At 41.4% G+C, this 21,225-nt stretch overlaps 2 protein-coding genes across 6 annotated transcripts in view; both read left to right on the top strand.

Moving 5' to 3' along the window:
- ASCC1 (activating signal cointegrator 1 complex subunit 1) overlaps positions 1 to 21,225 on the top strand; it is a 100,840-nt gene that overhangs the window by 55,553 nt on the left and 24,062 nt on the right. For 4 of the 5 annotated variants that reach the window (XM_059397685.1, XM_059397683.1, XM_059397682.1 and 1 more), the window contains exons 8-9: positions 14,276 to 14,400; positions 20,551 to 20,636. In XM_059397685.1, coding sequence (XP_059253668.1) covers positions 14,276 to 14,400; positions 20,551 to 20,636 — 211 coding nt within the window. The remainder of the gene's footprint in view (positions 1 to 14,275; positions 14,401 to 20,550; positions 20,637 to 21,225) is intronic. The other variant, XM_059397686.1, reaches the window with a different exon arrangement.
- LOC132015239 (V-type proton ATPase subunit e 1-like) lies at positions 9,535 to 9,905 on the top strand. The gene has a single exon (XM_059395840.1). The coding sequence runs from the start codon at positions 9,553 to 9,555 to the stop codon at positions 9,796 to 9,798; it is 246 nt and encodes an 81-aa protein (XP_059251823.1). The 5' UTR covers positions 9,535 to 9,552; the 3' UTR covers positions 9,799 to 9,905.

Here is a 21,225-nt window from a genome sequence, read left to right as displayed (position 1 = left end):
AATCTAGTGACATGATCTTTCATTTTAGTATATGTGCTGCCGAAGTGAGCACATGATCTTTCATTTTAAAAAGGTAATGTGTGGTAGAATGGATTAGAGGGGGATAGAATACAAGTGGAAAAATCAGGTCATACTACAATCCAGGCTAGAGTTGAAAGTAAGTAGCCAAGTTAGAATGATGACAATGATGAAAAAAAATAAAAAGACACCATCCATTACAGTAGCACCAAAACCCATAAGGTACTTAGGAAATAACTCTAACAAAGTGTGTGTAAGACCTTTTTGCACAAAATTATAAATTATAAATAAATTGAGACATTGTTCAAGTTCATTGATAGACTTAGTTTCATAAAGATAGTAGTTTTCCTCAAATGGTTCTATATAAATTTAATGCAACTATGAGACTACATATATAATTGAAATGAAGAGGCAGGAATGGGAGGGGGAAGTATTTAAAAGTCATTATAGGAATCCAGGTGAGAAATAAGACCTGAACTAGAATAGTAGTGACAAGAACTGATATGTAGATTAAAAAAGAGTGAACTTGGGGCACCTGGGTGGTGGGTTAAGTCTCTGCCTTCGGCTCAGGTCATGATCTCGGAGTCTGCTTCTCCCTCCCCCTCTGCCTGCCTCTCTGCCTACTTGGGATCTCTCTCTCTTCAAATAAATAAATTCTTTAAAAAAAAAAATAGTAAACTGCTTGATTGGGCAGTTTTCTGAAGGTGGAGTGTAGGAGTTATGAATATGATCCATTGCGACTGAGCTGTTAATCTCAGGAATACAAAGATGAATTCAGACCAGGAAATCTAATAACATCCAACTCAATAGATCATATTTAAAAATGATATCTAAATACATGTCTAAGAGGTTTTGATGAAATTCAGCCTACTGTTTTTCATTAAAAACTTTCAGAAAATAGAAACATATTGCCTAAAATAATAAATATCTATCTTAAGGCAGAAGCTAGCAATCCTATTGAATGGTTATTCGTTGGGTTTATCATTGCCATTATAATCAGAAATAAAGCATGATTGCCTGTAATAACCATTACTCTTAAACACATTGTTCAGAAAGTTCACATTAAATCCTAAACCATAAAACAGAGAGCAGTTGAAGACAAAAATTGCCATTGAGGATAACATTACAGTCTACTGAAAAGCTCTGTAATTGATAAGACATCAGTTAAAGTGCTAATAAGTGGTTGGGCAAAAATAAATACCCCAAAATAAATAATTTAATACTGACAAAGTAAACACCATAAGAGATACACAAATGGGTAAAATGACCCTTGCCTGAAGGACCTTAAATCTCCCTAAGCACTAAACTATTAAGAGAAAACACACAAATTTTAAAAATAGGAGAAAACTAAGTAGATGTTTGATTAGTGACATGAGGAGTTCCCTGCTAATAAAGCTATAAATTAGGACAAAATTTCCAGAAAGCAAACTGGCACTTTTATTTTATACTTCTTGCACTTGCTTATTTTCCCTATAGGAATTTTTGTAGTGGAATCTAATCAGATCTATGGACAGATCTCTCTCTGTGGGAGATATCCATTCCAGTATTGCATGTAGCAGTATATGCAGGAAACATTCTAGAGAAACGTCACGATGGGGCACCTGGGTGATTCAGTGGGTTCAGCCTCTGCCTTTGGCTCGGGTCATGATCTCAGGGTCCTGCGATCGAGTCTCATATTAGGCTCTCTGCTCAGCAGGGAGGCTGCTTCCTCCTCTCTCTCTCTGCCTGCCTCTCTGCCTACTTGTGATCTCTGTCTGTCAAATAAATAAATAAAATCTTTTAAAAAAAATCACAATGAGAGGAGTGGGAAATAAACTATGATCTATAGAATAGAGAATACTGGGGATCAGCTGGGAATGATGGCTGGAAAAATGGGAAATATTCACTGTAGAGTATTATCTGATGAAAACAGTTTACAAAACAATTTGTAGATATACATTTACTTTTCTCTCAAATGTGGGAAAACAGAGCAAAAGAGAAATAAATTATTTAATGTCAGTACATAAAACTCTTTTTTTTTTTTTTTAAAGATTTTATTTATTTATTTGTCAGAGAGAGCGAGCGAGAGCAAGCACAGGCAGACAGAGTGGAAGGCAGAGTCAGAGGGAGAAGCAGGCTCCCTGCGGAGCAAGGAGCCCGATGTGGGACTCGATCCCAAGACGCTGGGATCATGACCTGAGCCGAAGGCAGCTGCTTAACCAACTGAGCCACCCAGGCGTCCCTAAGTACATAAAACTCTTATCAGTGGTTCTTTCCAGATAGCAAGTGATTTTTTTTTAAGCTTATCTGTTTTTTGTTTTTGTTTCAATAATATTGGTATAATAGCCAAGTGTTACTCTTGCTCTGGTTTACTTGGCCAAGTCAGTGTCAGTAGTAATTAGCATGTGTGGGAAGTGGTAGCATTACAGTTGACCTCGCTCTGACTGTGAAGCCTTTGCTCATGCTGAGGCTAAGAGGGGATTAAGGACAACTGGAGACAGACCACTCTTGAGAAGTTTGCTGAAAAGATGAGAGAAGTGTACGTGTATGTGTGCACTTAGAGATAAATTCCACAGCAGTGCAGCCTGACATATCTCTGTACCATCTTTGAGTTTGCCATCTTCCTTTCACACCCAAGCTGCTGCTGCTTCCTTTTTTTTTTTTAAGATTTTATTTTTAAATAATCTCAACACCCGATATAGGGCTCGAACTCACAACTCCCGAGATCAAGAGTTGCACGCTGTACCGAGTGAGCCCGCTAGGCGCCCCCTGAAGCTGCTGCTTTTTGCTTTGTTTTCTTTTTAAAATTTTAGGCTTCCGTGGGTTAAGTGAAAGTCAGCTGGCTCCCTTTCCCCTGCACTGCCCCTCTCTGTGTTCCTCCCTAGTAGATGGTAAGCAGAACAGACGCTACTGAGAGTCATTGTGTGCTATGCATATGATTTTATACAAATAGGACCCATATGGGTTAACAGTCCATTCATCTTATGACATGTAACCTAGAAGTTACTTTTATGTCTTTGTGTGTAGATCTTATCAAGTACAGCTACATTTATCCTTCTAAGCCGTAGCCTGTATGCTGTAGGACCTACCTTCTTAAAAATCTCCCACCAGAAATACAAATCAAAACTGCAATGAGATATCACCTTACACTTGTCAGAATGGCTAAAATCAACAACACAAGAAACGGCAGGTGTTGGCAAGCATGTGGAGAAAGGGGAATCTTCTTGCACTGTTGGTGGGAATGCAAACTGGTGCAGCCACTCTGGAAAAGAGTATGGAGGTTCCTCACAAAGGTAAAAATAGAACTACCCTACGATCTAGTAATTGCACTATTTCCCCAAAGAATACAAAGGTATTTTTCCTAAAGAATGCAAAAATACTAATTCAAAGGGGTACATGCACCCTGTTGTTTGTAGCAGCATTACCAACAACAGCCAAATTCTGGAAACAGCCAGGTATCCGCTGATTAATGATGAATGGATAAAGAAGTTGTGTGTGTGGGGAAAGTGGGTGAGGGGATTAATGAGTGCACTTGTGATGAGCACCGGGTGTCATATGGAAATATTGAATCACTGTATTTACACTAATATTACACTGTAAAGTGACTGGAATTTAAATAAAAACTTAAAAAAAAGAGTGAGAAAAAAAATCTCCCATCCTTTCATATCATCTTATGAATTAATTCATAGTCCCTAGTCGGCATTCAAGGTCTTCCAGTATGAGATAATCTTCCAGTAAGACCAACTTAATATATTTTTTTAATGGTTTATAAACATATATTTTTATCCCCAGGGGTACAGGTCTGTGAATCACCAGGTTTACACACTTCACAGCACTCACCAAAGCACATACCCTCCCCAATGTCCATAATCCCACCCCCTTCTCCCAACCCCCCTCCCCCCAGCAACCCTCAGTTTGTTTTGTGAGATTAAGAGTCACTTATGGGGGCGCCTGGGTGGCTTAGTGGGTTAAGCTGCTGCCTTCGGCTCGGGTCATGATCTCGGAGTCCTGGGATCGAGTCCCGCATCGGGCTCTCTGCTCAGCAGAGAGCCTGCTTCCCTCTCTCTCTCTGCCTGCCTCTCCATCTACTTGTGATTTCTCTCTGTCAAATAAATAAATAAAATCTTTAAAAAAAAAAAAAAAGAGTCACTTATGGTTTGTTTCCCTCCCAATTCCATCTTGTTTCATTGATTCTTCTTCTACCCACTTAAGCCCCCATGTTGCATCACCACTTCCTCATATCAAGGAGATCATATGATAGTTGTCTTTCTCTGCTTGACTTATTTCGCTAAGCATGATACGCTCTAGTTCCATCCATGTTGTCGCAAATGGCAAGATTTCATTTCTTTTGATGGCTGCATAGTATTCCATTGTGTATATATACCACATCTTCTTGATCCATTCATCTGTTGATGGACATCTAGGTTCTTTCCATAGTTTGGCTATTGTGGACATTGCTGCTATAAACATTCGAGTGCACGTGCCTCTTTGGATCACCACGTTTGTATCCTTAGGGTAAATACCCAGTAGTGCAATTGCTGGGTCATAGGGCAGTTCTATTTTCAACATTTTGAGGAACCTCCATGCTGTTTTCCTGAGTGGTTGCACCAGCTTGCATTCCCACCAACAGTGTAGGAGGGCTCCCCTTTTTCCGCATCCTCACCAGCATCTGTCATTTCCTGACTTGTTGATTTTAGCCATTCTGACTGGTGTGAGATGATATCCAACTTAATATTTCAATTTGATCTTCCACTACCTTGCACTTGGCCCAAGCCCAGGCCTACTTCTCATCTTTTTGTGTTCACCTGCTGTCTTTCCTTTCTTTTTTTTTTTTTTTTTTTTTTGGCCCCCTGCTGAGCAGAGAGCTGGATGCGGGGCTCAATCCCAGGAGCCTGAGATCTTGACCTTAGCCGAAGACAGAGGCTTAACCCACTGAGCCACCCAGATACCCCTCTTTTTCCTTTTCTTAAGTAGACTCTAAGATTCTTCATAGAAGAATCTTATGGTGTGATCTTATTCAGCATTTTATATCCAGCGCCTTTTATAATTCAGGCTCATAGATGTTTAATGAATGCTTGCTATGTACTTAATTCACTCATTCTGTACATACACAAAATGACTTGGGTGCGGTTAGTTTTTTGTCCTAAGCCCATCCTCCTAATAGCCTGTTCTGGTCCCAACCCAGCTATGCTCTCTTTCATGTTTATATTACCAGAAGCATCTTGTATCATTGTATCATTCCCAAAGTCTTTCTTTATAGTTACCTTAATAGATTGCAATCTCCATAGTAACAGGGACTATGTTTGCTTAGTTCTTTATTTTCGTAGTGACTAGCACAATGCCTGTATATGGTAAGCAGTCAGGAAATATTACTAGTATGGAACTGAATTAAGATGGAAAAAAAAATCCTAAACGCCTGAAATTTGCACTTTCTAGGGAGTCAATGATCTTTCTGCAGCACAAATCCATATCTGGAAAGATGGCTCTGGGTTGCTTGAGCTTTGGAACACTTACAGACCTTTTAAGAGCTTTGATTTAAGGCATGAATAACTGGCTTCTGTTTCTAAACTCTAAGCACTATCTAAATAATAAAGCTGCTTTAGAATAATTTATAATTTTTCTCATAGCAACCCTACTACCTTATTTTTAAATGACTTGTAAGGAAACAAAGGCGTAGAGGAGTTTTGTGACTCATAAATAGTCAAACAGGAAAGGATCAATGAAGTAAGAGTTGAAGGATGGTACTGTTCGAAATATACGGACATATTGTTAAATGTAGTATCTGTGACATCAACCTGCTATTTAGGGACTGTACCCCAGTACCCTTAAGTTCTTTTAATAGAACCCCACAATATTTGTTATCTATGAATCATGCGTGCATGCAACAACTGTTTATTGAGAACTGATCATGTGTCAGGTATTAATTGAGGTGCCAAGATAAAGCAGTGAATAAGATAAGAGCCAACCTTTGAGGAATGCACGGAGAATCATTAACACAAAACTGTCTCAAATTCTGGTCTCTTTGCCCTGACTTTGAGCAGCTCATCCTGTCTGTATTTCATTTGAGGTTAGTCTAGAACTTTCTAAAGAACTTAGTTTCTTCAAAGTCATAAGTCTGCGAATTGAACAGAAGTCTTAATTTTCCTGAAAGAGCTGGAAATTGGTTTCTTTATTTAGTTTATTTAATTTCCTTCATCTAATATTTCTTGTTCCTGTTTCAATATAGTTGAACTCCCTGCTCACTTCCTTTTCTTTAATGGGGGAGAGAGAAAAAAGAGGCTTCATTCTGCTGTGATTTATGTGTTTTTTTTTTTTTTTTTTTTAAGATTTTTAAAATTTATCTGAGAGAGAGAGATCACGCTCATGAGTCAGGGGGAGGAGCAGATGGGGAGGGAGAAGTAGACTCTGCCCTAAGCCTTTTACGGGGCTTGATCCCACAAAGCCAAGTTCACTTCCTAAGCCAAAATCAAAAGTTGGGTGCTCGACTGACTGAGCCTTTCAGGTGCCCCTCTGCTGTAATTTGTAATTGAGGTGGATTTTGCAGTGCTTATGTTCAGACTTAGGTTGTAATGCTTAGAAGTGTTTCAAAATTTTGTGGTTCTGTCGTGGTGTTAATCAGAAACTTCAGCACCAATATAATATAGATCTTTGCTTGGAGGTCCATGTGCACAATTAATTAAATCCATTAACTATAAAATCAGAATGATGTGCTGCATGAATATATTTCATTTTCCCCATAGGAAAGTAAGGACAAAGCTGTTTCCATGAGTCATCCCTTTTTCCGTCCTTACTGATATTTTATTGGCTAACCTTTCTCATTGCTCCTCTAAAAGGTATCTAAGATGATATTGAAAAGAAATACTCTATGATATAGAAAAATATTCGGGGTACATTAAGGGAAATAAGTTTAGAAAAAAAATGTTTTTGTCTTTTTAAAATTGATGTGTATCTGTAGAAAAAGAATTAAAAATTATGTAACAAAAGCTTCAGTGTTTCTGTGTGCTTGGACAGGTTATGATCTCCTTTTTATGCTTCTCTTCATTTTCCAGTTTTTCTATAATGAACATTTTTTTTTTTAAAGATTTTCTTTATTCGACAGAGAGACACAGCGAGAGAGGGAACACAAGCAGGGGGAGTGGGAGAGGGAGAAGGAAGCTTCCCACAGAGCAGGGAGCCCAATGCAGGGCTTGATCCCAAGACCCTGGGATCATAACCTAAACTGAAGGCAGATGCTTAACTACTGAGCCACCCAGGTACCCCTATAATGAACATGTATTATTTTGTAATCAGAGAAAAAATTGAGACCCTGATGTCAGAAAGCACACCTCTCTTCAGTGACTTTCCACACCTTTGGTTTTGTCTGTCTCTCTTGCTTCTTACTGGCCGTCCTTGGTTTCTTGCAGCCTACCCAGTAAGATTCCAACCTGCTCTGGCCCCAGGAGCCCCCACAGCCTGGCTTTGTTCAGCCTGCCTTTCCATTTCATCTCTGCCCTTCCCTTTCTACAGATGTCTCACGAATCCTTGGATGTGTTGTTCTCTTTGATATTCAGTCTTTCAGATGTTGAGGACAAAAATTCTTCTAGAATCACCTTTCACTCATGTCACCAGTATATCAGAAAAGCATCCACTTCTCACCACCTCCCCCAGCCATCCCAGCCAACTGGTTGTTGTGAAGGCCTCCTGGAGGCCTTCCTCCTTCATCCTTGCCTCCACTGCTGTCCTCTGAATGGCAGCCAGAGGTTTCTTTTTAAAATGTCAGCCGGGTCATGTCATTCTTCTGCTGAAAACACTCCCAAAGCTCCCACCTTACTCTGTGAAAACCAGTCTTTACAGGGGTCTACAAGCCCTATGTAAGCCCCATGGGACGTGACCTCCCCACCTCTCTGTCCTCAGCTCCTCTCCCCTCAGCTGCACTCCATACACTGGCTTTTAACTCTTCCTCAGTCATACCTCACACTTGCTGCCTTGTAGGTCTGCCTTTGCTGTTCCTTTTCTGTGCAGTGCTGATCCCTGCTTGAGTCTCTGCTCACATATTAGTGTGTCAGGGAGGCCTTCCCCAACCACCCTGTATAAAATGACACATGTACACCCAGTGGTGTTCTCTATCCCTCTTTCCTGCTCCATTTTCTTTATGGCATGTAACATCACCTGACGTAGTATGTGTGTGTGTGTGTGTGTGTGTGTCTGCTGTCCTTCTGTCTCCTTCCAGTAGCACATAAGCTGCTGAGGGCAGGGGCTTGTTCACCTCTGTATTCCCATCACCTGGAGCACATCAGCCCTTCCTGTCTCCTTCGAGATCTTATTCTGTAGTTCCCTCTACTAAGTTTCGTCTTCCTTCTCTATTGGATAATTTTTTGTCATCAGTAGCATTTTCAGTTCTTTCTCCTCATCGAAAACAAACACAAACAACCTGTCCTCAGTTCTGTACGTTCTGATTATCAAGACATTGGTTTCTGCGCTTCCTTTCAAGTTTCTGGAAAGAGTTGATGTGTGCTTATCCCCTTCCCCTCCCTCTCTGGTTTCTGCCTTGGTCCTCTGTACCAAGGTTTCCATCTTGTTGTGCTGGCATGACTGCTTCTGGGGAGGTTTCCAGGATGCTTTGACTGTGAGAAGTAAATAGGCCTTGTTTTGTTCCTTTTCTTACCTTACTTTTCTGTGGTATTGTACTGTGCTGATTTTTTTTCCTCCTGTAATTCTCCTTTCAGCCTTTTTGAGGTCCTCTTCTGAAGTCTTTTCCTATTCCTCTTTACTGATGATTTTTTTTTTTTTAAAGATTTTATTTATTTATTTGTCAGAGAGAGAGCGAGCAAGAGCGAGCATAGGCAGACAGAGTGGAAGGCAGAGTCAGAGGGAGAAGCAGGCTCCCTGCAGAGCAAGGAGCCAGATGTGGGACTCGATCCCAGGATGCTGGGATCATGACCTGAGCCGAAGGCAGCTGCTTAACCAACTGAGCCACCCAGGTGTCCCTTTACTGATGATTTTTGCTTATTCCTTCTCTACCCCTGCCTTAGGAGTGTCCCTTAAGGCTCTGTCTTTAGCTCTCTCTATGGCTTACTATGAATCCTTCCCAGCATGACTGCATCTGTCCCATGTTTTTTTTTTTTTTCTTTAAGATTTTATTTATGTATTTGACACAGAGAGACACAGCAAGAGAGGAACACAAGCAGGGGGAGTGGGAAAGGGAGAAGCAGGCATTGTGCCCGTTGAGCAGGGAGCCCGATGTGGGGTTCAATCCCTGGATCCTAGGATCATGACCTGAGCTGAAGGCAGATGCTTAATGACTGAGCCACCTAGGTGCCCCTATCCCGTGCTTTTAACTACTGCACTCCTGACTCCCAAATCTCTTTTTTAAAAAAGATTTTATTAATTTGGATGGCAGAGGGCAGAGATTGTATGGAGGGAGGGGCAGAAGGAGAGAGAGAATCTCAAGCAGACTCAGTGCTGAGCATAGCCTGACACGGGGCTCAGTCTCATGACCTGAACTGAAATCAAGAGGATGCGGGGTGGGACCAAAGTGAGGCGGCTGGGTAAGGGCTGGTAGCTCCGGCAGCAACCATGGTGTATAATGGCCTCACTGTGCCTCTTATCGTGATGAGCGTGTTCTGGGGCTTCGTCGGCTTCTGCGTGCCCTGGTTTATCCCTAAGGGTCCCAACTGGGGAGTTATCACCACCATGCTGGTAACCTGTTCAGTTTGCTGCTCTCTCTTTTGGCTGATTGCAATTCTGGCCCAACTCAACCCTCTCTTTGGACCACAATTGAAAAATGAAACCATCTGGTACCTCAAGTATCATTGGCCTTAAGGAGGAAGACCTGCTCGCCAGTGCTCCATCATTGAGGTCACAAAGAGAATTCCTCTAGATGCAAAGTCAACTCCAAACCCAGACCACCTTCTTTGACTCACCTGTTTTGGCCATCAGCTGCCTTAAATACTCACACCACATTTGAATATCTTACTCTATAATGCAGTATTTTTTCCTGTCACCTTTTTTACATTTCGACAAATTATGTGCCTACTTAAACCTAAACTGTGCTGACTCTATACAGCGTTCATGCACTCTTCTGAGCTAGAAGGTGCTGTTCTTCTGGGAAATATATTGCTCTCTCCTGGGAACCTGTGAATTCGAAGATGACTCCTGCATGGTCACAGCAAGGGACTCAGCAAAGTGTTTAACTGTCACAAGACAGAATCCAGTGGGGCAGTCAGTAGGAGAGCAGAGAGCTTGTTCAGAGGCAATATCTGTTCTAACAGAATTACACCAAAGTATATTTTCAGGATGACTTTCTTATTTCTGTCATCTACTGGAATAAATTATTTTTCTGCTTTCTGTGGAAAAAAAAAAAAGAGCATGCTCACCCAAATCTATCTTTTGTCCAGATTTTTCTCTTGTATTTCAGGCTTGTATTTTCATCCTTCTCTTGGACCTGTCCTACTTGATTTCCCATGTCCCATATTCAAAAGCATACACAGTATACTTGGAACGACATAGCCTAACAGTAGCAATTGCTTCTCCACAGCTGCCCACCTTGGTCAGTGGCCCACCTGGTCATGAAAGGCACTCTTGTGAGTCACGTCAGCGGCTCTCTGTTTGAATGCCACCATGTCTGAGGGCACCAGCTTCTCTCTCACATGGCTCCCGTGAAGCTGTAATCTGGTCTCAGTTCTCATTGCCCCTGCCACAGTTTAGATGTCCCTCCTCTCCCCCTTTATAGCACAGTCCTTCAAGCATGTACTCTGAAGCCAGACAGCATGGGTTCTGATTTTGGATGTGCCACGGATCACTTATGTGACTTTGGTCCATGCCTCAGTTCCCTCATTGGTAAAATAGGGATAACAAGTCATGATGAGGATGAAATATCGAGTGTTGAAAATAATGGCCAACACTGTTCTGGCTGACCTCTGTATCGCTGGTCTGTTCTTCTAAAGTGTTCTGACTTGTGCTCGCTTTGGCAGCATATATACTAAAGTGTTTTTGACTCTGCTACAACGTCAGCTTTCAGAAATGGACATCTGACCACATCATTCTCTTGTTAAGATCTCTGTGGCTTCTGATGGTCTGACCACCACTTCTTTCCAGCTCGTCTCCGTTGTCCCTTTCCCCTCACTCACTGCTACAGCTATATTCACTAATCAGCAGTTTTCCAAAGAAGATGTGATCGTGCATGCCTTGACATCTTTGTACATGCTGTTTCTTCTGCTCGAAGTGTCCTTCCTTACCAGTTTTATCTGTGAATCTTCAGCAATCCTTCAAGACTGTGCTTATTTTTTACATTCACTTCCCACTTTTTTTTTTTTTTAAAGTATTTATTTGAGAGAGAGAGTGTGTGTGCGAGTTGGGGGGAATGGCAGAGGGCGAGAACTCAGGCAGACTCCCCCACCGAGCACGTAGCATGACTCAGGCCTCGAACTCACAACCCATGAGATCATGACCTGAGCTGAAACCACGAGTCGGATGCCCAGCTGACTAAATCACCCATGCACTCCTCACTTGTCACTTTTTAACTAGTCACATCCATCAATTAAGCAGTCATAGCCAGCAGTTACTGAAACCCAAGTATAATGGTGTTCTGGAAGATAGAAGAAAATATAACATGTTTTTCAGGGGCATGCAGTCTAGTAAGGGAACAGGACAGAGAGATGTGCAGCAGCAAGGGACTGTCCCTGAGAATGCTAAGGGGATCGGCATTCCAGAGAAGGACAGAATCACCGCTCACAGATACAGGGGAGTGCAGGGTGTTAGGGTGGTTAGAAAGGCTTCATGGAAGAGTTGCGGTTTGAGGATGGTAAGATCTGCACAGGTGGAGGGAGGGGGTAGATCCTGTGGCTCAGGGAACAGAAGGCACAGAGGTAGCAGTTGCCAAGCTGAGTGGAAGAAGCCTGATGAGAAGACGTGTGTTGAGTGCCAAGGTCATAAGCCACGCAGAGTCACAGGGGTCTCCAGAGCCCAGAACATCTTGAGGGATGAGTGTGTTCTCGTGTTCTACCCTGTGCCAGGCCACACTGGAGCCTGATGCAAAGGGAGCTCAGCAACACCGATCTCATCTTCATTCAAAATTTTGATATTTTGTTCATCATGGGATTTTTTTTTTTAAAGATTTATTTATTTATTTATTTGACAGAGAGAGAGATCACAAGTAGGCAGAGAGGCAGGCAGAGAGAGAGGAGGAAGCAGGCTCCCTGCTGAGCAGAGAGCCCGATGCGGGACTCGATCCCAGGACTCTGAGATCATGACCTGAGCCGAAGGCAGCGGCTTAACCCACTGAGCCACCCAGGCGCCCCCATCATGGGATTTTTTTGGCATTAATTTTGACTTTTTAAAATATTGCATTAAAACATGATTTATTTTGGTTACTGCATTTTTTGGCACTCCCTTAAATTTTGTGCCCGAGGTCATTTCCTCACTTACTTCATTCAGCCCTAGTCCCTGCCCTGTGTTCTGGTTCTGAAGTTTGGTGGAGGGGACATGGGTATTTACTTTATTGTTACTATTATTAATTATGGTTTATTCATTTTGTACATGTTCTTTGATTAGTAGACAGTATTTCGTAAAAAGCAATTAAGGTAAATTAGAATTTTAAGAAGATTAATTTGGAACTTTGGAGCCTGAAAACCATGAAAGGGAAAATAATCATTTGTGCTTCCAAGTCAATTTCTGGAGGACAGTAACTTCTTCTTGCTGCAGTGCATGCAGTGCAAGCAAAAGGAGTTGTTTTGCTCACATCTAAATGGGGGAAGGATCACTGGAGGGTCGGGATATTAGAGGCTGTTGTCCACTTGGAGACAGACATTAAGCAACTGAGTTGCTGTAGCCAGAATGTTCTGCCCAGGGCAAGCTCCCACAAATGGGCCACAAGGGCTAGGCTTGGCCCACATCTCACATAAAGCAAACCTGTCTAGCCCTGCTCAAGGAGCAGCTGCTCTCTGGTCACTGTGCTTACACTGTGGGCCATCACACAGGGGCCATGGCCCAAGAAGCAGTGGAAGATTCATGAACTCTCTAAACTTCTCAGGGCTACTTGTGTCCAGGAAAGAGGTGATGTTTCATACAAAGAGTATTACTAGTACATCTAAAAACGTGAAGTCTTTTGTTCATTAGCACACTCGTGACTCATGGAAGATGACTCGGCACCAGGAAGTCAATGAGCATTGGCACAAATCTCCGAGAAGGTTGAGGGGAAGGTGGAAAGGGGCAAGCTGCCCCCAAAAGTGCCACCAGGCACACTGCCCTGTCATTTGATGGGGACCGTCCACATATCCAGCATGAGCTGCTTCAGTCTCACGGTAGACATTTTGGCATGATATGGAGAAGCTACAGGCTGCATTTTACCATCAGAGGAGTGGGTGGACAGAGAAGATGGCTCCTTCCTGAGGCCCCAGACCATGATCTGCTCGACTCACCCCTGTGGGGTTGCTGACCCCTCTTGTTGGCACAGCCAGCAAAGTTGTTCTTCAGAACTGAAGGAGAAATCGAAGAGTTTCCCAGACAGTCAAAAGCTGGTAGAGTTCATCACCACCACAACGGCCTTAAAGAAATGGTAAAGGGAGTTCTTCAGGCCCTTGAGCAAAACACCTGAACAGGATGAAAACTTCTGTGCAAGAACTGCTTCTGGGAGAAGTTCTAGAGTGAAAGACTGTCGTCAAGCCAGAACTCAGCCACTGCAGAACTCTTACTGCTTAGAGCTACATGGAGTCCACATGGGAAGGAATCACGCAGCCTGTGGATTTGCCTATTGTTTTCTTCATCGGTACTCCACTTCAGCCTCTGTGAAACACTGGGATAGTGTCCAAGGATCTTCTCAGGTTCCTTCCCAGGGAGCAAATGTTTTAAAATCATACCAGACCTCCTTTGAGCCTGGCAGAAACATATCGACCACATGGTAGCTCTAGGTTCTCTGACTGGATGAAGCAATAAGGCACTTCCTTTGAGGCAACTCTGTTGAGCCTGGCTTCTCGAGCCCTGTCGTGAGATGTTCTAAGCCTCTGTGTTCCTTAAAGATCATGTTTTAACCTCCTGTGAAAACCTGGCCCTCGTCATGTACAGTTGATCCCGCCCTTCCCACTACCCATGATGGATTTCAGTGACTGGTTTCCATGACCGTCTGCTCCACAAGGCTGTGAACCCCGGGGAGGTGGTGGGAACTGTAGCCTTTCCTCTCCCTCCCCTCGTGCAGGGTCTTTACAGTGAGTGGCCCAGAATAGATACTCCATAAACATTGAATCAATAATCAGGGGTTCAGAGTGTACTGAGATTTTTATACTTCTTCCTTCAATTTCTTCAGGCTGCAAGAATTAGTCGATCGAGTGCTGGAACGCTTTCAGGCATCTGGACTAATAGTGAAAGAGTGGAATAGTGTGAAACTCCACGCAACGGTGATGAACACTCTATTTAGGAAGGACCCCAATGGTAAGTCCCGCATAGAACTGTAGCATAGCTTATGATCAGCAAGGCCTTGTGATATTCCTGGGGTTCAAACAAGACTGGCTACCCAAGACTGTCTGGTAATCTTCTTCCTTTGAATCTCTAACTTGTTTTGATGAGCACAGTGGAAGTGGAGAGGGCACGTATCTTGTGTGGGACTGTGACATTCCAGATCCTTGATTTTTGTTGCACATAGGGTTGGCAGATTTAGCGAAAAGAAATACAAGAGGCCCAGGTAAATTTTAGGTAAACAGTGAAAAATTATTTTAGTATAAGTGTGTCCCCTGCAATACTTGGTGTCTTCTTGGAAAAAAGAAATAAGGAGGGCGCCTGGGTGGCTCAGTGGGTTAAAGCCTCTGCCTTCAGCTCAGGTCATGATCCCAGGGTCCTGGGATTGAGCATCACATCCGGCTCTCTGCTCGGCCAGGAGCCTGCTTCCTCCTCTCTCTCTCTCTGCCCGCCTCTCTGCCTACTTGTGATCTTTGTCAAATAAATAAATAAATAAATAAATAATCTTTAAAAAAAAAAAGATAAAGAAAGTAGGAGAGAAGATTAGGTTAGTCCAGTGGTTCTCAACTACAGACAACTCTGCCCTGTGCCCTCTTCCCCTCACCCCAGGACATTTGGTTGTCACACTTATGGGCTTGAGGGTATGTTGCTACTCCTGGCATCTAGTGGGAAGAGGCTGCTTATTAACTCTCTACAATGCACAGGCCAGCCTACCCTAACAAAGAAGTATCTAGAAATGTCAATATCACCAAGGTTGAGAAACCTGGTGTTAAGAGTAATAATGTTTCCTCTCATGGACTCTGAGCCTTAGGTAAGAATGCCTTGCTTTAACCCTTCATTTGGGATGGTTACCTACATTTCAAAAAGGATTCTTCTTTTTTTTCCCATTGCCTTTCCCACCCTACCCCCAAGTGAAAGCTTTTCCAGCACAGTCAGCATCATCTGATCAGGAGCCACATATTCAAATTACATGCAGCTTCTTCTAAAACTTGCTTGAAATATACCAGCACCAAAAATCTCATGTTCGGGTTTTATTTCCTTTGTTTAGGACCTGACATTGGTTTTAGGAAGTTTAGGTTGGAAGAGGACTCCATCAGGACTTTAACCCATAACCTCTTTGTAGATTTATACTTTAGGACAGGTTGTATGTCCCTCTTGTCAAAGTACAGTTGACCCTGAAACAACAGTTTGCACTGTGCCAGTCCACTTATACCAGGAATTCTTTCAGTAACTACAGTATAATACTATAAATGTATTTTCTGTTCCTTACAATTTTTTTTTTAAAGAATTGATTTATTTATTTGACAGACACAGATCACAAGTAGGCAGAGAGGCAGGCAGAGAGAGAGGAAGGGAAGCAGACCCCTTACTGTGCAGAGAGCCCGATGGGTGCGGGGCTCGATCCCAGGACCTGAGCCAAAGGCAGAGGCTTTAACCCACTGAGCCACCCAGGCACCTCTGTTCTTTCCAATTTTCTTTTTTTGGGGGACACCTGGATGGCTGTCAGTTAAACATCTGCCTTTGGCTCAGGTCATGATTCCTGAGTCCCAGGATTGAGCCCCACATTGAGCTCCCTACTCAGTGGGGAGTCTGACCTCCCCCTTCTTGTGCTCTCTCTCACTCTCACTCTCTCAAACAAATAAAGTCAGGCAAAAAATATTTTCTTTTTTCTTGTTTACGTTATTGTAAGGATGCAGTATATAATACATATAATTTACAAAATATGTATTATTTGGCTGGTTGTATCATCAGTAAGGGTTTTGGCCAACAGTAGTTTGGTTTTAGGGGAGTCAGAAGTTATACACGAACTTCAACTGCATGGGGGTTGGTGCCCCTAATCCCCATTGTTCAAGGGTCAGCTGTACATCTTTTTATTTCTCTCAGACATGTACCAAAGATCCCAACTGGAAGTCACTTGCCATTGTAGGACTAAGAGATATGTAGTTGTCCACATTTTAGTTATAGTGTTAATGTTTTGTGATGTTAGATTATATTTTATTTAAGATTTTTCTAAATAAATCACTATTTTACCTTCAGGAGCACTGAGATCAAAATTGGTTCAAATGACTCAGTCAAAGCATATAGACTGTTGTTTGGGTACTTAATAGAATCCAAAACTCTATACTTGTTCTGATGCAATACTTTTTTAATTTTTTTTTTTTTTTTTTTGCATTTGGGTAGTAGTATTGCAGAAGAATATTTGGAATTTCAGAAAATACATTTTCCAGAATATTTCACATTTATATGTGCGCATATATATATATGTATATTTATGTATGCTTGTATATACATATACATTTATAGGTATCTTGTCCACTGGGAACATTTAAAGGAGTCTGTAGTATTTATTTATTTATTTATTTTTATTTTTATTTTTTTTTTAAAGATTTTATTTATTTACTTGACAGAGAGAAACCACAAGTACACTGAGAGGCAGGCAGAGAGAGAGAGAAGGAAGCAGGCTCCCTGCTGAGCAGAGAGCCCTACGCGGGACTCGATCCCAGGACCCTGAGATCACGACCTGAGCCGAAGGCAGCGGCCACCCAGGCGCCCCTGTAGTATTTATTTTGTTCTGGGTGGTCAGTTTTAAGTTTGGAAGCATAGTCAGTTCCTCTGAGATGAGGTACTTTTTAACATCTCTACGTAAAGACATAGTTCTATAACTCTAGAATATACACTCAATTCTTTGGTTCAGAAGACATATCGTATCCAGTATCATCCAGTAGAACTCCCTGTGATGATAGAAATATTCTCTACCTGATGTCCAGTATGGTAGCCACTATCCACATGTAGTTATTGAGCACTTAGAGGTTTCTACAAGGCTGAGAAAGTAAACTTTTCATTTTAATTAATTTAAATTATTTAAGTTTAAATAATCACATGTGCTAGAGGCTACTAATTTGGACAGTGCAGGTATAGACAGTATTTTATTAGACATTTAATGCTATCAGCAATACATTCTGAAAATGCCCTAGTCCTTAAATCTTGCTTGAGAACTCTTACCATACTCCATTATTAACCACATTTTGACATAGAAGAGTTGAATTATAAAGGAATCTGTATCTACTAAATTGTGTGGTTCCAGATTTATATTCAGTTAGCACTAGAGCTCCATGTAAGAAAACCTTCTAGTTCACAGTCTAGTTATCCTTTCCTTCTAGAGATAGTTTGAATATAACACCTTTATTGAGATATAATTCACATACTGTATGATTCACTCATTTAAAATACATAATTCAGGGGCGCCTGGGTGGCTCAGTTGGTTAAGCATCCAGCTCTTGATTTTGGCTCAGGTCATGATCTAAGAGTTGTGAGATTGAGCCCCGCCATGGGGCCCTGCACTGGGCATGGAGGCTACCTGAGATTCTCTCTCCCTCTATGCCCCTACCCCTCAAAACCCATTTCAATCTTCAGATATCATTACTGTTTTTTATTTCTTTTTCTTTTTCTTTTTTAAGTAGGCTCCAACACGGAGCTTGAACTCAGGACCCCAAGATCAAGACCTGAGCTGAGATCAAGGGTTGGACACTTAACTGACCAAGCCACCCAGTCACTCCTCATTACTGCTTTGTAATTGATATTTGCTTAGTATGAATTTAAAGTTTCCCATCACTTCTTGGGGCACCGGCATGTGGGTGGTGCAGTCAGTTGAGTGTCCAACTCTTGGTTTCTGTTCAGCTCCTGATCTCAGGGTCATGAGATCGAGCCCCACTTCAGACTCTGTGCTCAGTGTGGAGTCTACTTAGAATTCTCTCTCCCTCTCCCTCTGCCCCACCACCCCAGGGGCACATGCATGTGCATGTTCTCTCTGTCTCTCTAAATTAAATAAATATATCTTTAAAGTTTCACATCTCCTCTTAACAGGAGACCGGTTTTTAATTTGGGAAATATACATGGTTTTGGGATCTTTGATTAAGAGAGTACTTTTTCATTAGAAGTTACCAAAGTGTAATTCCGGTGGACTAGTTAACATATGTTATGCTCATGGAGTTACCGACCTGGACATATTTTACCAATTCTGACTTTGTAGTCTCCATATCTATATATAATAAAAGAGCATATTCCAGAATTGGAAGTACAGATATTTTTGAGGGTCTTTTGGTGGGCAGGAAAGGGGTTGATGTTTTGGAAAATATTCTGAGGGTTAAATAATTCTTTTTTTTTTTTTTTTTTTAGATTTTTTAAATTTATTTATTTGACAGAGAGAGATCACAAGTAGATGGAGAGGCAGGCAAAGAGAGAGAGAGAGAGGGAAGCAGGCTTCCCACCAAGTAGGGAGCCTGATACTGGACTTGATCCCAGGAATGACCTGAGCCGAAGACAGCAGCGTAACCCACTGAGCCACCCAGGCACTCGATGCTTTGAATTTTCTATACCTTAGGTTCTTCTCTGGTTTAATTTTTACTTGAAAAGGACATAGAATATGGTGTTTCACTCTTTTTGACCTTCCATCCCTCTCCTTTGAAATCCTTTTTCCTGTTATACTTTACGGATGTCTTTTGGGATTAGCAAGCTAAATTAACACAAGGTCATAGATTTGCTGCATTTCTGTGTAGAATGTCTGTAAAGACACCTTTGATTGCAACTGAAAGGGGCTCTCTCATTTTGGGGAAGTCCTTAAACCAGCCCACTTAATGTTGGTTGCAACCCAAATTAATGTTGCCAGCATTTTTTACTACAAATGTTTGAATTTTTAAATATTTTTACATATTTAAAAATGCATGTAGATTATACAAAATCTTGGGTTTTTAGACCATAGGGAACCTTTGGAGATCACCTAGTCTTAACCTGGAACTGCGTAAGTGAACTGAAGTCCATAGAGGAGACATAATTTACCTAATAATATGGCTCATTTTACAAGCACAAACACACCCCCCACATCTTCTTTATCCATTCATCTATCAATGGACACTTAGGTTGCTTCCATATCTTGGCTATTGTAAATAATGTTGCAATAAATATAGGGGTACATATATCTTTTGGAATTAGTGTTTCCATTTTCTTTTAAAACAGAAGTGGAATTACAGGATTATGTGGTATTTCTATTTCACTTTTCTTTAAGGAACCTCCATACTGTTGCTCCAGTTTGTGTTCCCACCAACAGGGCATGAGGGTTCCTTTTTCTCTGTGTCCTTGCCAACACTTGTTATTTCTTGTATTTCTGATGAGTGGGTGAAGAAGATGTATGTGGGGGTGTGTGTACATGTGTATACATACACAACGGACTACAACTCAGCCATAAAAAAGAATGAACTTTGCCACTGTGACAACATGGATGGACTAAGAGCATATTATGCAGAGTGAAATAAATCAGACAGAGAAAGACAAATACCAAATGGTTGTATGTATATGTAAAATCTATACATTTTTTTAAAAGTGTATTTGTTTATTATTAGAGAGAGAGTGCATAGAGGGAAAGGAGAAGGAGAAGCAGACTCCCTGCTGGGCAGAGAGCCTGACCTGGGGCTTGATCCCAGGACCCTGAGGTTATGACCTGAACCAAAGGCTTAACTGACTGAGCCACCCAGGCACCCCTTTGCTTTCATGTAGAATCTAAAAAAACAAACAAACAGAAGCACATTTATAAATATAGAGAACAAACTGGTGGTTGCCAGAGAGGACGTGGGGATGGGGTTGGCAAAATAGGTAAAGGGGATTAAGAGGTACAAATTTCCAGTTATAAAATAAATAAGTTACAGAGCTGTAAAGTACAGCATAGAGGATACAGCCAGTAATATTGTAATAACATTGCATGACAGATAGTGAGTGGCAGATGGTGGCTACAGTGAGTAATGTATAGAATTGTCAAATCACTATGTTGTACACCTGAAATTAATATAACATTGTATGTCCACTATACTTTAAAAAAAAGAATATGGTTAATTACATAGGTAACATACCTTGAGTACTTGGACAGTGTTGAATGAATAAATGTGTACTGAATTAATGACCGCACTGAGACTGGACGCCAGGCCTCTTGACTCAGACTGATGTTTTTCCCTCCTATTATGCCACAATCCCAGTAGTACATGAGGATTTTGCTTGTTGTACCTATAGAAACCCAAAAGAAAACAAATGTGAATAACCCAAGCATCTCTTCTAACATTATCTTTGAAATATTTACAGCTGAAGGCAGGTACAATCTCTATACAGCTGATGGCAAATACATCTTCAAGGAAAGAGAATCATTTGATGGGCGAAACATTTTAAAGGTCAGTACATAACAGGGTGAATTGGAAAGCCTTTGGCATGTGTCCTAAGATAAGAGTAGAAAACAAGTTGTTCTCCTTTTAACAGTAAAATATATTTTTCTCATTCTTCTCACGAGGATCATTGATTCAAAGGTCTGGCAAAACACACACACACACACACACACACACACGTATGTGTGTGTGTATGTTAATGTCCTAAAGGAAAAGAAATCTTTTTGAATCTGCTGAGGTTGTGATGTCTCTTAGAACCCTGACTACTTGAACTCATAGGAATACGTTGATTTTAACCTAGGGAGTTTTACTTTTTATTTTACCTCTGTAGGACTGGGTCTGCATTTTTTTTAAGTCAAAAAGAATTATTTATTTTGTTCTAGTAGACTTTCACCTATAGTCCCTCTCTAAAGTTGTTTTGTAATCTGTTTTTATTCAGGAATAGCCCATATTCTGAAAAGTAGGTGGTCTCTGACTGTTGAGGCTTTGCTTCTTGAGTGTTAAATTAACCTATGAAATTTCCATAAAAAGGGTTCTTCAGGGTGGCATTTATCTTTCTCCTACAGACCACATTCTGTAACAACCACAATTTATGCCG

This window comes from Mustela nigripes, chromosome 4, assembly GCF_022355385.1.
Source record: "Mustela nigripes isolate SB6536 chromosome 4, MUSNIG.SB6536, whole genome shotgun sequence".
In the NCBI taxonomy this organism is placed as follows: Eukaryota; Metazoa; Chordata; class Mammalia; order Carnivora; family Mustelidae; genus Mustela; species Mustela nigripes.
The sequence above is the reverse complement of the archived record's forward strand: the minus strand, read 5'-3'. Positions and strand labels throughout refer to the sequence as shown.

Excerpts from the sequence above, each read along its gene's own strand:
- LOC132015239 (XM_059395840.1), top strand. The coding sequence starts at position 9,553 with ATGGTGTATAATGGCCTCACTGTGCCTCTTATCGTGATGAGCGTGTTC.